Below are 13399 nucleotides of genomic sequence, written 5' to 3'. Positions count from 1 at the left end.
CCTCCGGTCACAGGCCAAGCTAATCGAAAATTTATGATAGATCGAATGAGATCGTGTCAGCTGGTCAAATTCAAATCTCATGAATCTTGGCGCCGATGAGCTGAATGCTGCTTAAGATCCTCGGATCAGCGAACACTTTCCAGTTCTTCCCCCACAATCGACTACTCCATCTGGGCTTCAAGCACTTTTTGTTGCCCCCTGGCTAAACTGACGAAATTATGCAATCCATGGCCCGCTCGAACTAAGAACATGAGGTTACAGCGACTTCGGACTGACGGAGAACGGAGAACGGATGAATTCGAACCGACTACGCTACACAAAATAGCTCAGGTACGTAATACCTCGTCGGCCGGCTTGGTAATACGAGACAAAAGAGGCAATGTAGGTAAAAAAACATATGTAAACTAAACGAAGAGATGATGGAGGCGAGGGGGAAGCGCGATGGTAGAGGCAGCCGTTGTCGAACGATCAGGACGTAACCTGCGTTTATATTCAGCCCAGATTCTGCCGGCGAGAAAGATGCATGCTCGATGCCAACAGTGCGCGATTCTGAGCAGAAGGCGGCGGCGCGGGAGTGTTTCGCCTTCTGGTAAGGGCGGTAATACACCGAGAAAATATCTCGCATGATATAGGGGCCACATATCATGGTCAGTGAACAATATGCGTGCAGACGAGAGGATTTGCACTGAGAGGTCATCGGGGGCGGCGGCAGTAGTGAGAATGCCCGATGTCTCAGTGAGGGTGTCTGTACGAGCGTGTTCGCGATGAGGTGCGAAAACCGGACATATGACGAAGACGTGATGTGCGGTTTCGAGGGCGTCGCACCCGAAATGGCATCGCGGGGAGATGTTTCCAAAGCGGTGGAAGGCAGTACACTACCGTGACGACAATCATGCGTGACAATTGCCACACCTCTTACCTCAAGTACTGCGATCTGTCTGAGAACATATGTCAACCAAACCACTTCAACAACCTATACTTCTGACATCGAATCGAATGTGCTACAGTGAGTCCGTAAGCCTGAAAGCTCACGGTACTACCACCGCTTCTCGGACATCCAAAACTACTCTGCCACCGCATTGACATTTGATGATGCAAATCCTGGTTCATTTGAACACTGTGCTGGGTTGGCCATACCGTCGTTGCCACTTCTTGGTGAATCTTTCTTGAGCAAATACTTCAAATCTTCCAACTGCAGGTCTAGGGTACATTCAATTCTGGCAGTGTGGTGCGCATCGGTGAAATTATCCGGCTGGGCGTTGATGCAATGCGCGGCATGCCAGGGATTAATGAAGCAATGGCATTGTATTGGGAGCGAGGCTACTAGGTTGGGTCCAGGAGGTATGGGCAGAATCGCCAGGGGTGTTTTCCCGAGACTAAGATCTCTAACTGTCGCACATGAAGTACACAAGGTGGCACTCAATTATTAGAGGAGTTCAGACATACCAATTTGATGAAGCGGGACACCCAAGCTCTTCCCAGCGAATGTTGGGATCGAGAGAACTGATCACCAGAATAAGGGGGGAGAGTCCATATAACCAGCAGCTGGCAAGACTTTATAGGCAGTTTCAAGTTTCGGGTAAGACCGCTGCACTGGTGGGCAAGCACACTGGTACAGCGTCTGCGACTATGACTGCCCCTATCCCGACTACAAACCTATGCCGAGGCCACGTCATGACATGCCCGCGAAGAACGCCGTGCAGAGAGGGCGCGGAGGGCAATTTTACCTCGAAAAACACCCTCAGGTCGGGTCTGCCGTGTTCTGAGCACGACGCATTGGCAGATGCGAATCATCGAGCGCGAGCTTACATTCATTGATCACCTCCCAGCAGGCGTGACAAACGAAAAGAAAAACCGGAATCCGCACTAGTAGTCCCCACTCAACCATACTAAAGACCCCCGTCAACATTGATGCATTGACCTGCACGTCGACACGATATCATGAGCGACTCATCTTCCGACGCTTCAAACACAGTGCTCACCAGTGATGAAGAACGACTCCGGCTTCGCGAGATAGGAGACAAAGCTCGCAATGACCGTCGGTTCAGTTTGCGGGACATCAAGGGGTGATCCTGCGAACTGACTTCCGAAGTCAGTCAGTGTCGAAAGGTATGAGCTAAGTAGCCTCACCTTCTTCGCCGTCGAGACTGATCCCCCGTTGTTAGTATCGTCAGCATGCAAAGCTGGGGTCATGTGGTCATGTCAGGACATAGCAGCTTGACATAAACGGGGATTTTGCACGAACTCGTCGGAGTGAGGATGACACCCGGGGCATAGCCATTCACAGTGATCTTATGCTTTGCCCATTCCGAAGCTGGGACACGTTTGCTCGTGAAGTACGAGTATAATTTGCAATGCACGCACCACAGCTCTGAATGATCCCGCGAGCAGCGAACTTTGATCCGCTGTAAGCACCCATATTTGCCGCAGCTAGAAAATATTCTTCGTTCAAAACGGGGTAACCGAATCGACCTTGCATAACATACCTCTCTTACCATCACCGGCCGAAGCCCCTATGAACGGTCCCTTCAGTCGCTGCAATAATCAATTACATGACATGGCTCACCTATAATCCTGCCACCTCGGCCCTGCTTGATCATCTGCAGCGCGGCATACTTGAAGCACCAGAACAAGCCTTTGCCGTTCACGGAGCAGACGAGATCAATATCTCCAGACGTGGCTGTGGTGACTGTTAGAGCATATAAAACGAAAGCAGGTAAGAAGACGTACTCTCGAGCATGGGCTTGGAGACCATGACGCCGGCGTTCGCAACCATCTACGGGAAGTAGCGTCAGCTTTATCAGCGTATCCACAATTCCGCAAGACGCACCACGTCCAATGAGCCAAAGGTTTCCACGGTCTTGCCAACCAAGGCCTTCACATACTCCTCGGACGATACATCCCCAGGAACGGCGATCGCACGTCTTCCTTTGGCCTCAATTCGCTTCACTACCGCCTTGAGTTGCTCAGACTTAGTTGGAAGGTCGTTCACGACAACGTCCAGGCCGTCCTCAGCGAGACGCAGCGCGATAGATTCTCCCATGCCCTGAGCGGCACCAGTGACCACCGCAATACGCAAAGACGTTTCAACAGTCGACATCGTAGCTTGCAGCGAGGAGAGCGAGAGAAGAGGAGCAGTTGGAACGCACGGTTCAGGAGGTCTGCCCTCCCGACTTTATAATCGCTAGCCCATTGCTTGGCGGGGGCGGAGAGACAGACTCGGCGGAGCAACCACGATCAGCCAAGAGGTAGGTAAGTCCGGTGGTATCCTCTACCACCAAGTGTTCTGCCACAAGTGATAGGATCTCGGCAGGATCCCAAGAGAACCAAGCTGTCTAGGTTTCCGAATGCAGGAGGGGGTCAGGGGTGCTGAGCGAATTTTCCAGGAGAGTCCTTCAGTGAATTTTCCAGCAGGGGGTCCAGAGGTTTCCAGAAAGGTCGGGAACCGCTGAGCGAAATTTCCATCCAGGATGGGGTCCTGAGTCGCCGAGCAACGTCTGCAAGAGGGGTCAGAGGTCGCCGAGCGAGCTTTCCAGGAGAATGGTGAGTTGCAGAGCCAGATTTTCAAGAGGTGAGCAGTCACTGAGGGAGGCCTCCAGGAGAGAGGTCAAGAGGCACTTGGTGGGTCTGCGCATATGATGCGCCCTAGGATTTTGCTGTGTTGCACCTTCGGTCTTTACTGCATCGCGCTCCGAGTCCAACTGGACCCTAGTACAGAAACTTCCAAGGGAACATGTTAGACATATAATGATAGATCACGCACCAGAATTCCGCAGACATTGTGAAGTTGGATGATCGAACGAAATCAAGATCTTCTCCAAGGACTAACATTTACGTGCTGATTCTGTATCCGTACACAATTCTTGAAATGACATAATGAAGGACGTCGGATTATGCAATCCCAAGTTTCCTCTCAGGGAAATTCCACCACCAGTACTGAACGGCATGTGCTGCTCAGTCGAAAAAGGAGCCTCCATTGATGTTAATACACTGGCCTAGAGATGCCCACGACCCAATCAGCACTTTCCTTAATGGTCTTTGAACGTAGAACTCTAATACCCACCGCTGATAAACTGAGATTCGGGCCTTGCGAGGTAGGATACGAGCCCTGCAATGGCAGAGGGATCTGCCTCCGGTGAGTTCGCGGGCATATGAAGAGACTGCGTCACAGTAGGTGATGTGAATGACAGTGAAGTGAAAGACGACCTAGACCAGACGGCGCACCTCCTTGAACACAGCTGGACCAGTGCGCTTGGGATCATTAGGATCTTGGACTGTTTACAGGATTTCTATCTATTAGGTGATCGATACGAAGGAGATTAAACGAACTCATTGGAGTACGGACGAGTCCGGGGGCATAGCTGTTCACGGTAATTCCATGCTCAGCCCATTCAAGTGCTGCATGTCGTCAGAATTAGTGGGAACTCACGTCCTAGTCACCGGGAAGGATAGTCCACCTACCGCAAGTCTGAGTCAGACCTCGTACAGCGAACTTCGAGCTACAGTACGCAGACAGAGCGAATGCTCCTGAGCAGAGATTACATCGTACATAAGAAGTAAAGAAAGCTAAAACAATTGCTTGGACGCACCCGTCTTGCCAGCCATGGATGCGGCACCTCAAAGCAAAAGATTAATTGGTTCACAAAAACAACTTGGAGTATCCCTTACCTATGATTCGGCCGCCTCGCCCCTGCTTGATCATTTGCATAGCAGCGTACTTGAAGCATAAGAAGGTACCTATGACGTTGACAGACATGACCCGATTGAAATCTTTGACAGAAGCTGTCATTACATCGAGTCAATATCAGTCACAGGGCAGTTTCGCGGTGAACACACTCTCAAGCACAGAATCGACCACGAGGATTCCTGCATTGGCAACCATCTATAATCCTACAACTCAGTATCCGTGCGTCAGTTGAGAATGACGACATACCACGTCCACGCTTCCCAGGTCATGAACGGCTTTATCAACCATAGCCTTCACATCGTCCTCGTTGGACACGTCCCCTAGAATAGCGACAGCGCGTCTGCCCTTCTGCTGGACCTTCTCAACAACGGTTGCCAACCCGGCCGCCATGGGAGCTAAGTCATTTAACACCAAATCGTACCCATCCTCTGCGAGGCGCAGGGCGACGGCCTCTCCGATGCCTCGGGAGGCGCCTGTAACAAGAGCAACGCGGGGAGTGGACATTTTATGAGAGACGACGGGTGCGCTGATATTCCACTTTGCGAATGATACGCTGGGCGATAGAGAGCCCCGGTACTTATAGTCCACGGAGACGATTAGGGGCCTATCATGCCGCTTGCGTTCTGGCGAGTGATATTCTGACGAGAGCAAGTCTAGTCAACCTGTCAGTAAGAGGGCCGCACTGCCTAGCGCGGGAAGTCAAGCGGCATACGAACTGGTTTCTCACCTGAGGAGTAGCAGCTGTGGGGATCCAGATCAAGGTTCAACGGCCTAGTAGCAGACATCGAACGGTCCGTGACACTTGCCACCATATGACTTCATTCCCAGCAGCCACTTATTCACGTCGGAGATGCGCCGAGTAAACACGAGTGACCTCGGGACCGCACTATGTGCGGTATCTGATTTCATGACCTGGTCATCGGAACAGATGTCAACCGGACCTGAGGTTAGAGGGCGACATTCGTGAATACCCAAATTCCTGCATAGGACACACCTGCGCCACCCCGGGGTCAACTACTGTCAACAACAGTTCCGAGAGTGGAAGTAGGAGTGGATGGCGCACCCACATTTAACGATGTGATGCCTATAGCATGTGCAAACGTCGAGCAGTCTATGAAATCTCTCCGCTAACGTCAATTGCGAGTCTTTGGCTATGTCTGAGCTGGCCACTGTTCGTTGAGCATAAATTGCCTCTAGGGATTTCCCATGCAGTACGAGTGCAATACAAGCACTCAGTCGACGGTAGCCGTCCACGCCGGCCTGTACCGAAAGTCTGGAGAGCAAGAGGGTACGCCGCCTATCCGCAAATCTTGCTTGAGAAATTTGCCACCGCACAGATTCTAACACGGGCTTGAGACGGAAGTGATATAACTCCCTGGTCGCACCACCTCCATGTCAAATAAAATGAGGACAGGCCATGCAATACAAGCTGAGAAGTTGCTGGAAGTTATTTCGATGACAAGGTCCAGCTCCGCCCTGGAACACGAGCTGGGTCGGGTTGCTATACCAGCGTGAGAAAAAGCAGCGCATCACCCGTCGGATATTACCAAATAAGGAATCCCGCACTGCATCCGCGCGGGCCCGCCCGGTGAGTCAGGCGGACAATAGGGATCCCGCCGCCTCGTTGCAGGCCAGCGCACTTCTTATGGCCCCGCCGCCCCCTGAGTAGATGATACCAATGTCATACCCCTACCACTATGTGGACTATTCCAATCCTACTACTCCCCGTGTGTATACATGGGACATTGAGCAAGACGCCGCCCAAGCTGTCCAGCCTCAGTCTTTCCATGTTCAAGACCAGCAGCAACAACAGCAGCAACACCAAGAGCATGCGCAGCCCCAGCCCCAGCTCGAAGACACCCGCCAGCAGAGCCAACGCCTACACCAGACAGTATTCCAACCACCGACGATCCAACTCCAAGAGCGCAGAGTGCCGAGTCAGTACCGCTTCGACAACATCACAGAAGAACACTTCCTGCAGGCCGCCACCGTAGATGAGACGCGGTCGGAGACGTCGAGCAGGCGCGGCGCGAGTAAGCCGCCGCTGCACGTCACCAAGGCCGAGCGCCCCAGTGTGAGCCCTACTGCATCGTCGGCTGGCGCGGGCCCCAGCGCGATGCCTGCACGAGTGGCTCACGGCCGCCATGTGCAGCACGCACACCCGTACCGGCGCCCGTCCTCTGCGGCGTCGTCCTCGGGTGCGCGTGGCGCGCCGACTTCTGTGAGAGTGCGCAGAGAGAGTGAGATGCCGCATCCGATGATGCCCAGCCCTCAAGCTCCAGCCTCAGCGGAAGAGCAAGCTCAGCTTCATCCCAGCACGAGTGCAGCGGGAAGTGCAGGGAGGAACCTCAACACCATCGCCTCCGCTGCTGCCATCTCCGCCATGGCCGTCTCGTGCCCCGCAGCGCAGCTGTGGAGAGACAAGCTTTTGAGAGGTCCAGACAATGCCGTCGGGGGAACCAGGTACGCAGTGAATCGACCTTCCTCATCGACCTCCCGTTCACCTTGAGCATCACTGTTTCGCCCGCGAAGCCCCGCCCTTGGTGGGATGCCGACGCCCGCGCAAGCGCAGGCTTTCCCAGGTATTCGTACGCCAGAACCTCCACGCCGTTACACTATTCGGATGGACGTGCAATTCGACGCGGCGGATGACGCGGCGGACAACATGCTGACGGCGATGCTCGAGCTGCCCGGAGTGAGGAAGGCCGACCTGCGCCTCACGCTTGCAACGTGCCCGTACAGTCGCGTGCGCCAGCTCACCATCGCGGGCACAGTACGTTCCACGCTCACCCCGAGGGGACACACCGTGCAGGAGCGCAAATTCGGCGAGTTCGCTCGGACGTTAGTGGTTCCTCCAGAGACTAAGGTGTGCTATCCTGTACCCGTGTTCATATGAGTGCCCACCTGATGGCGTAGCAGTCAGATGACGTGCACGCAGTGATGGAGGACGGAATCCTCACCCTGAAGATACCCGGCGGGCATCCCGCAGAGGCGGAGCCGCCACAAGAAATCGCAATTCAATGAACGCCAGTCGCCCGTCGCTTTCGTACACCATTCAGACCGCCCCGTCCAATAGACGCTTTCGCCCAAAAAATACAATATTCAGCGTCGTGATACCCCCGCACGCAGTAATCCAAGTTCTCGCACGCAGCACGTCTTGTTCCGCTCTTCGCTATCTATCCGCTTTCGCGATCTTTGCCAGCCAAAAAATGTATCATAGAACCGCATCATCTAGATCCACCCCTCTCATCCAGCGTAGCGTACATGTAGATGTACATGGTACCCAGCATCACCCGTCATCTATCTTGCGCGCCCGCGTAGCACGTTACGGACGCTCTCCATACTGTCTCCGTCTTGTTCTGCTCATATATCAATTTAACACCTCCTCACACGGCTCAAAGATGTTGTACCATGAGATGGGTGCGGCAAGATCCACCCTTGGAACAGCGCAGAGTGCAGAACCGAGAGGCTCAATACAACTGACCCTTAGGGCCAACCACAGCATCACCAGTGTCAACATGTTGTAATCATCACAAGGCATAAAATGCGATCTCTGATTGCTTGAGCCAATGAAAAGAATTCTTGCTCGGACAGCAAGCTCTTCTGACCCAAAAGTGAAACACTGAAAGCATCCTTTTTACACAGTTATTGTGCGCTATTTTTTGTGGTATTTCTGTCTGCGAGCATGTTCCGCCGCCACCTGGCGGCCCTTCGAGTATCACAGTCTAATTCATAATCGAGCACGGCCTTACCAAGGCTGACAATAACAATGAGGGAACGGTCCCAACAGCCCAGGTACACGTCAAGAATGCAAGATAGCCTCCAATACTTACCGCTGGCAAACATCTCCCCCTCAAGAGCAGAAATCAAAGACAGGAAACGAAGCACACAGAACGACTATAACGGATACAACTCACCTGCAGCTGGTACCAATTATCGCCCATACCGATGGAGGAGTCACAACCGTATCTCACCTCTAACAGCAGGAAAAAAAGAGACCCCCGTCGACGTGCAAGCTTGTCAGCTGCCAGACACGCTTGTAGCGCGCACTCTGGTAAAGAGCGACTACTGTAGTCCGAACCACGACCGAAGACTTAAAAGACTTAGAGCTCGTAGCCGCAGTCCAGTTGACGCCTTGGGATCAAATGGCGCCAAATATCACGTGAAAATCGGCAACTTCCACAGTCGACTCCGCATTGGCTACAAGCTACTAGCGTTGGGCGTCTAAGCTCAGTACTTCCCACTCACTGCGGTCAGACGACGAACTTGACATTGATGATCACGTTGCTCTTGTGGGCTCTTGGCGAAGCCACGAAGAATCCTGCCTCGGACTGCCTGCGGTTCAGGTCATCAAAAGCACATGCGTGACGTACGAAGGGCTCCGGTAAAACTTCTGCGGTGCGATGAAGCCTTCGGCGCAGAAAGTGGCGAAGGAGCGATAGGGGAGAGGAGAAAGTGCGGCAGATCATGGGGGCTGAAATGGACCACGCGAGCGGCGAGCGCAGCGATGGTGGAGGAACGGTGTGAATCCGAACCCCTCGCAGGGAAAACCCGAAAAAGCCATCCGACCTCCTCTTCTCGGAACTTCTCCCGTCCATGCTCGTATAAGGAGGTTAACGACAGCGTCGACGGTCAGCATACTCGACATGTCTATCATCGGTGCCCTCTCCAGCCTCAGCCTCACTTCCTGGCTCGCCCTCATCGCGTCTCTCGTCGTACTCATTCATGTAGTGCCTTGGCTGCTCGATCCGCATGGCATCCGCTCCTATCCAGGTCCATTCGTCGCCAAGTTCTCAGATGTGTGGTTGGGCTGGGTAGCACCGGCAGGCCATCGCTCAGAGGTTGTGCACGATTTGCATCGCAAGCATGGTACGTACTGTTCCGCTTCATCGGCTTTGCGAAGAGATTGCCGTATCTGTACACCATTTGGCCTTCTGCAAATCCTTTCCCTCAGACCACTATAGGAACGAGGGAAGGAGCGACGAAAATTTGACAGGACCTGCGTCTGACGGGACTTCGCAAGCTTTATCAATAAGCGCCTATCTTGCAAAGCAGTCGCATTACCTGCGCCTCGCTGTATGTCTGCGCACGGAAGTTGTGCACCGATTTTTATTTCCCGATGCTTCACTCTTACGACGCTCATAGCGAGTTCTCCCAAATTTCACATTATCTGAACCAGTCTTGAAATCGATCAAAACCTGATATATGCACTGCAGGCACATTTGTACGAATCGCCCCCAACCACCTCTCCATCTCAGACCCGGCAGCAATTCAGGAGGTTTATGCGCACGGGAACGGCTCCCTCAAATCTAATTTTTACGACGCGTTCGTGTCCATCCAACGCGGGCTTTTCAACACGCGCTCGCGGGTTGATCACGCGCGCAAGCGCAAGATCGTCGCGAACATCTTCTCGCATAAGAGCGTGCTCGAGTTCGAGCCCCATGTGCGCTTGCACGTCGCCACTCTCTGCAATCAGTGGGATCGCCTGTACGACCTCGGCGCGAAGGGTTTGTCGGGTACTGAAGGCGAGGGCGGCTGGAGAGGACGCGATGGACGCGTCTGGCTAGACTGTCTCCCGTGGTACAACTACCTCGCCTTCGACATCATTGGTAGGTGTTCAGACACGATCCAAAAGACTAGACCCAACTTTAACTTTCACCCAGGCGACCTGGCTTTCGGCGCGCCATTCGACATGCTCCACACCTGCGCCGATTCTGCACCTGTTGCAGTGCACCACAAAGCCGCGATAGACGGGTACGGCGACATGTCAAAATGCCAAAGCGTGCACTTCCCCGCTGTGCAAGTGTTGAACGATCGTGGCGAGTACTCTGCGTCGATGGGAGTGCTCCCTCCCCACTGGCGCCCGATCGCGAAGCGTCTCATACCCTGGTACAGCCGCGGAAATCAGGCTGTGCAACGTTTGGCTGGTATTGCTGTCGCGGCCGTTGCCAGGCGCATGACGGCGCCGTCGGACCGCACGGACTTGCTCGGAAAGCTGCAGGAGGGCAAGGACGACGAGGGAAACCCGATGGGAGGGGGAGAGCTTACCGCTGAAGCGCTCACGCAGCTCATCGCTGGCTCCGACACGACGTCCAAGTAAGGCTTCATGGTGATCGAGCAGCCTTCCGTCTGACCAGGTCCTGCAGTTCATCATGCGCCATCACGTACCACCTCGCACACAATCCCGAAGTGCAGCGCAAGCTGCAACGCGAGCTGGACGAGGCGCTCGGCACGGACGATGACCCTGTCGCAACGTACGAGCAGGTGAAGCGCCTCACGTATCTCGAGGACGTCATCAACGAGGCGCTGCGCGTGCACTCCACCTCGGGCATCGGGCTCCCGCGCGTCGTTCCCGCGGGTGGGCTCACCGCCTGCGGGCGGTTCTTCCCTGAAGGCACCATCCTGTCGGTGCCGACATATACCGTGCATCGCGATGTGCAGGCGTGGGGTGCGGATTCGGACGTGTTCCGCCCGGAGCGATGGCAGGAAGGAGATAAGGCGATGATGCAGGGGGCCTTTAACCCGTTCTCATTCGGCCCTCGGTGCGTGTCACTAGAGCATTCCAGCATTTTTGGGACTAACCAAGATAATATTTAGGAGCTGCGTTGGCCGCAATCTGGCAAGCATGGAGCTGCTCGTTATTGTTGCGTCCATCCTTCGCCGGTTCGAGTTCGTCCTGGAGGAGCCTGAAAAGCCTGTATGTTTTTCTTTGCTCCCCTTCACGGACTGTCTGAAGTATTCATATTATCCGTCAGCTTCAGACTCGAGAGGGTTTCTTGCGGAAGCCTCTGGGATGCAAGGTCGGTATCAAGCGGAGGGATCTGTAGAACGTGGGACCCTGGCGTGCCAGTTGTTGTAGCGAGTTCATGAGGCCGATATTTCAGCCACCATGCATGTTGTATAGCAGTACCCCCCTTGCAATAACATACACGCACTACGACGCTTCTCTCACTGCACAGAAAACGAACAACATAGTGAACACAAACAAACAGCAGTGAGGAAAAGGTTAGAGAATAAAATAGAAAGAAAACCACAGCACCCAGGATTCCCGCGTGGTCCCCCACCGTGGTACTAACTGGGCGGCACTTCGGTTAACTGCGCAGATCGGACGGAATGCGGTGCTTTCGAAGTTCTATGGCCGTGAATGCTTTTCCTTCCACGTAAATAATATATAAAAGGTCAGACGAGGGACCTTCGAAATACTGTCGCTTCCGGAGATGAGTGGTCAATATATCAGGTCAACTGGATATTATTTTGGCATATTACGCAACATCTTTGTGCTTTTGAGTTAGCCCACTCGAGAGCGCCTTGTCTCTACTGCGAACGCCTGCCGGACTTAGGCTAGCCAGTCATGGTACGTCTGCGACTTTCATGCGATGCGTACGCATTCAAGCGAAATATCTGCAGAACGGCAATATTGAAGAACTCGTTCTCTCCGGGAAACTCTTCAATCCCCCATCACGCTCGTCTTCCCCCGTGCGCTCACGCTCCCCCTCTCCATCCATTGCAGCGTGGCCGAACGACGACACCGACTTTGACTATGACTCAGATGCTGAGCGCCGAAAGGCGATCGAACATCGTGTTGCCGCCGCCCAGGAGGACCAGGACTCTATTGGCCTGGGTCCCGGGCGCACTGGCGTGAAGGGCGTAATACGCGACCGCGCAGAAGCGGTGTCCCTGGCGCGATCCAAACGGGCGCAGGAAATACGTGACCTCAACCATGCCATGGAGAAAGCGAGTTTAGGGGGCAAGACCTGGGCGGAAGAGGAGAGAGACAGGCTTGCCGAAAAGACGCGCCTGGAAGGCGGGATGGATGAGACACGGATGTGGAAGGGACGTTTCGGTCACCTGAGGGAAGTAGGTGTGTCGAGCTTCGTGCAGGCTGTAGAAGAGGACAGAAACGTGTGGGTGCTCGTGCACATATACGATCCAGTACGTATCCCGCTGCGTTCTCCTCATTCATTCTGAGCAGTGCTCAGTCTCTAGACCGGTGTGCGTCTCTTGACGACGAGCTTTCGCGCCTGGCGCGATTGTACCCTTCGACGAAATTCCTTCGTGCGCGCGCCGGGGCACTCGGGTTCGCATCGACATCATCGTCGAACTCTTATTCCGGCTTTCATTCATCGCTCCCTTTGAATCGATCACATCCTCGACGGATGTTTGTCCCAGGGAATTACCCCGGCGACGAGGACGATCCTTTCGCTGACAATGACGAATCAAATGTTGATAGTCAGGATCCTAGCCCGCAAGACGAGTGGGAAGATGACGCGGTTGATACGGATGTCTTGCCAACGCTGCTTGTCTACCGCGGCGGCCAGTTGGAGCACGCGTGGGTGCGAGTCGATTGGGAAGCAAAGAGCGGAATGCAAGAGTTTCTGAGACAGTGCGTTGACATTACAGCAGCCGGGTTTCCTTGGGAACTCCGTCGCTGTGTCGTGCTGAAGTGTTTTATCATTTGCAGACACAATGTTGTCTCGGACGCCGATATTGGTATGAAGCCTGAACGCGGGTTGTCCCTGTCTGACGACGACGACTTCGATGATGGTGGACTCATCTTTGGTGGAAGTGACGACGAAGTCGGTTAGTGTGTGTCAACTGAATAAGTTTTGTTGCAAGTTATAATGTACTCCTCGATCACCAGCCTAATTCTTCACCTTGGCCACTATTTTGCATTTTCTCGGTCTCGGCTGCCGTTGCTTTGAGTACTTATGG

At 54.0% G+C, this 13399-nt stretch overlaps 5 protein-coding genes and 1 non-coding gene across 6 annotated transcripts; 3 read left to right on the top strand and 3 right to left on the bottom strand.

Moving 5' to 3' along the window:
* Positions 1-1889: 1889 nt before the first annotated feature.
* SCP_1500690 (Versicolorin reductase 1) lies at positions 1890-3100 on the bottom strand (the record flags this gene model as incomplete). The annotated part of the gene is made up of 9 exons (XM_027764178.1): positions 1890-1921; positions 1983-2079; positions 2131-2183; positions 2246-2314; positions 2365-2430; positions 2487-2513; positions 2567-2680; positions 2731-2776; positions 2831-3100. 9 exons carry the CDS (start codon positions 3098-3100, stop codon positions 1890-1892), a joined length of 774 nt encoding a protein of 257 aa, XP_027619979.1.
* A 952-nt stretch (positions 3101-4052) lies between these two features.
* On the bottom strand, positions 4053-5472 carry SCP_1500680 (Versicolorin reductase; the record flags this gene model as incomplete). Its single annotated transcript, XM_027764177.1, has 9 exons — positions 4053-4160; positions 4225-4274; positions 4330-4398; positions 4462-4527; positions 4590-4616; positions 4669-4782; positions 4837-4882; positions 4934-5340; positions 5400-5472. The coding sequence occupies 9 exons, from the start codon at positions 5470-5472 to the stop codon at positions 4053-4055; spliced, it is 960 nt and encodes a 319-aa protein (XP_027619978.1).
* An 884-nt stretch (positions 5473-6356) lies between these two features.
* On the top strand, positions 6357-7711 carry SCP_1500670 (hypothetical protein; the record flags this gene model as incomplete). Its single annotated transcript, XM_027764176.1, has 3 exons — positions 6357-7150; positions 7220-7553; positions 7607-7711. 3 exons carry the CDS (start codon positions 6357-6359, stop codon positions 7709-7711), a joined length of 1233 nt encoding a protein of 410 aa, XP_027619977.1.
* A 1622-nt stretch (positions 7712-9333) lies between these two features.
* Positions 9334-11514, top strand: SCP_1500660 (Benzoate 4-monooxygenase; the record flags this gene model as incomplete). Its single annotated transcript, XM_027764175.1, has 6 exons — positions 9334-9556; positions 9904-10296; positions 10351-10783; positions 10834-11229; positions 11285-11384; positions 11443-11514. The coding sequence occupies 6 exons, from the start codon at positions 9334-9336 to the stop codon at positions 11512-11514; spliced, it is 1617 nt and encodes a 538-aa protein (XP_027619976.1).
* A 204-nt stretch (positions 11515-11718) lies between these two features.
* On the bottom strand, positions 11719-11829 carry SCP_r1500650 (the record flags this gene model as incomplete). Its single annotated transcript, XR_003546591.1, has 1 exon — positions 11719-11829. It is a non-coding gene; the product is annotated as a 5S ribosomal RNA (ribosomal RNA).
* A 209-nt stretch (positions 11830-12038) lies between these two features.
* SCP_1500640 (hypothetical protein) lies at positions 12039-13333 on the top strand (the record flags this gene model as incomplete). The annotated part of the gene is made up of 5 exons (XM_027764174.1): positions 12039-12041; positions 12095-12619; positions 12667-13070; positions 13149-13267; positions 13329-13333. The coding sequence occupies 5 exons, from the start codon at positions 12039-12041 to the stop codon at positions 13331-13333; spliced, it is 1056 nt and encodes a 351-aa protein (XP_027619975.1).
* Positions 13334-13399: the final 66 nt, after the last annotated feature.

The sequence above is a fragment of the Sparassis crispa genome (assembly GCF_003851025.1).
Source record: "Sparassis crispa DNA, contig_000014F, whole genome shotgun sequence".
Lineage (NCBI taxonomy): Eukaryota > Fungi > Basidiomycota > Agaricomycetes > Polyporales > Sparassidaceae > Sparassis > Sparassis crispa.
Note: the sequence above shows the minus strand (reverse complement) of the source record. Positions and strands in the feature narration are given on the sequence as shown.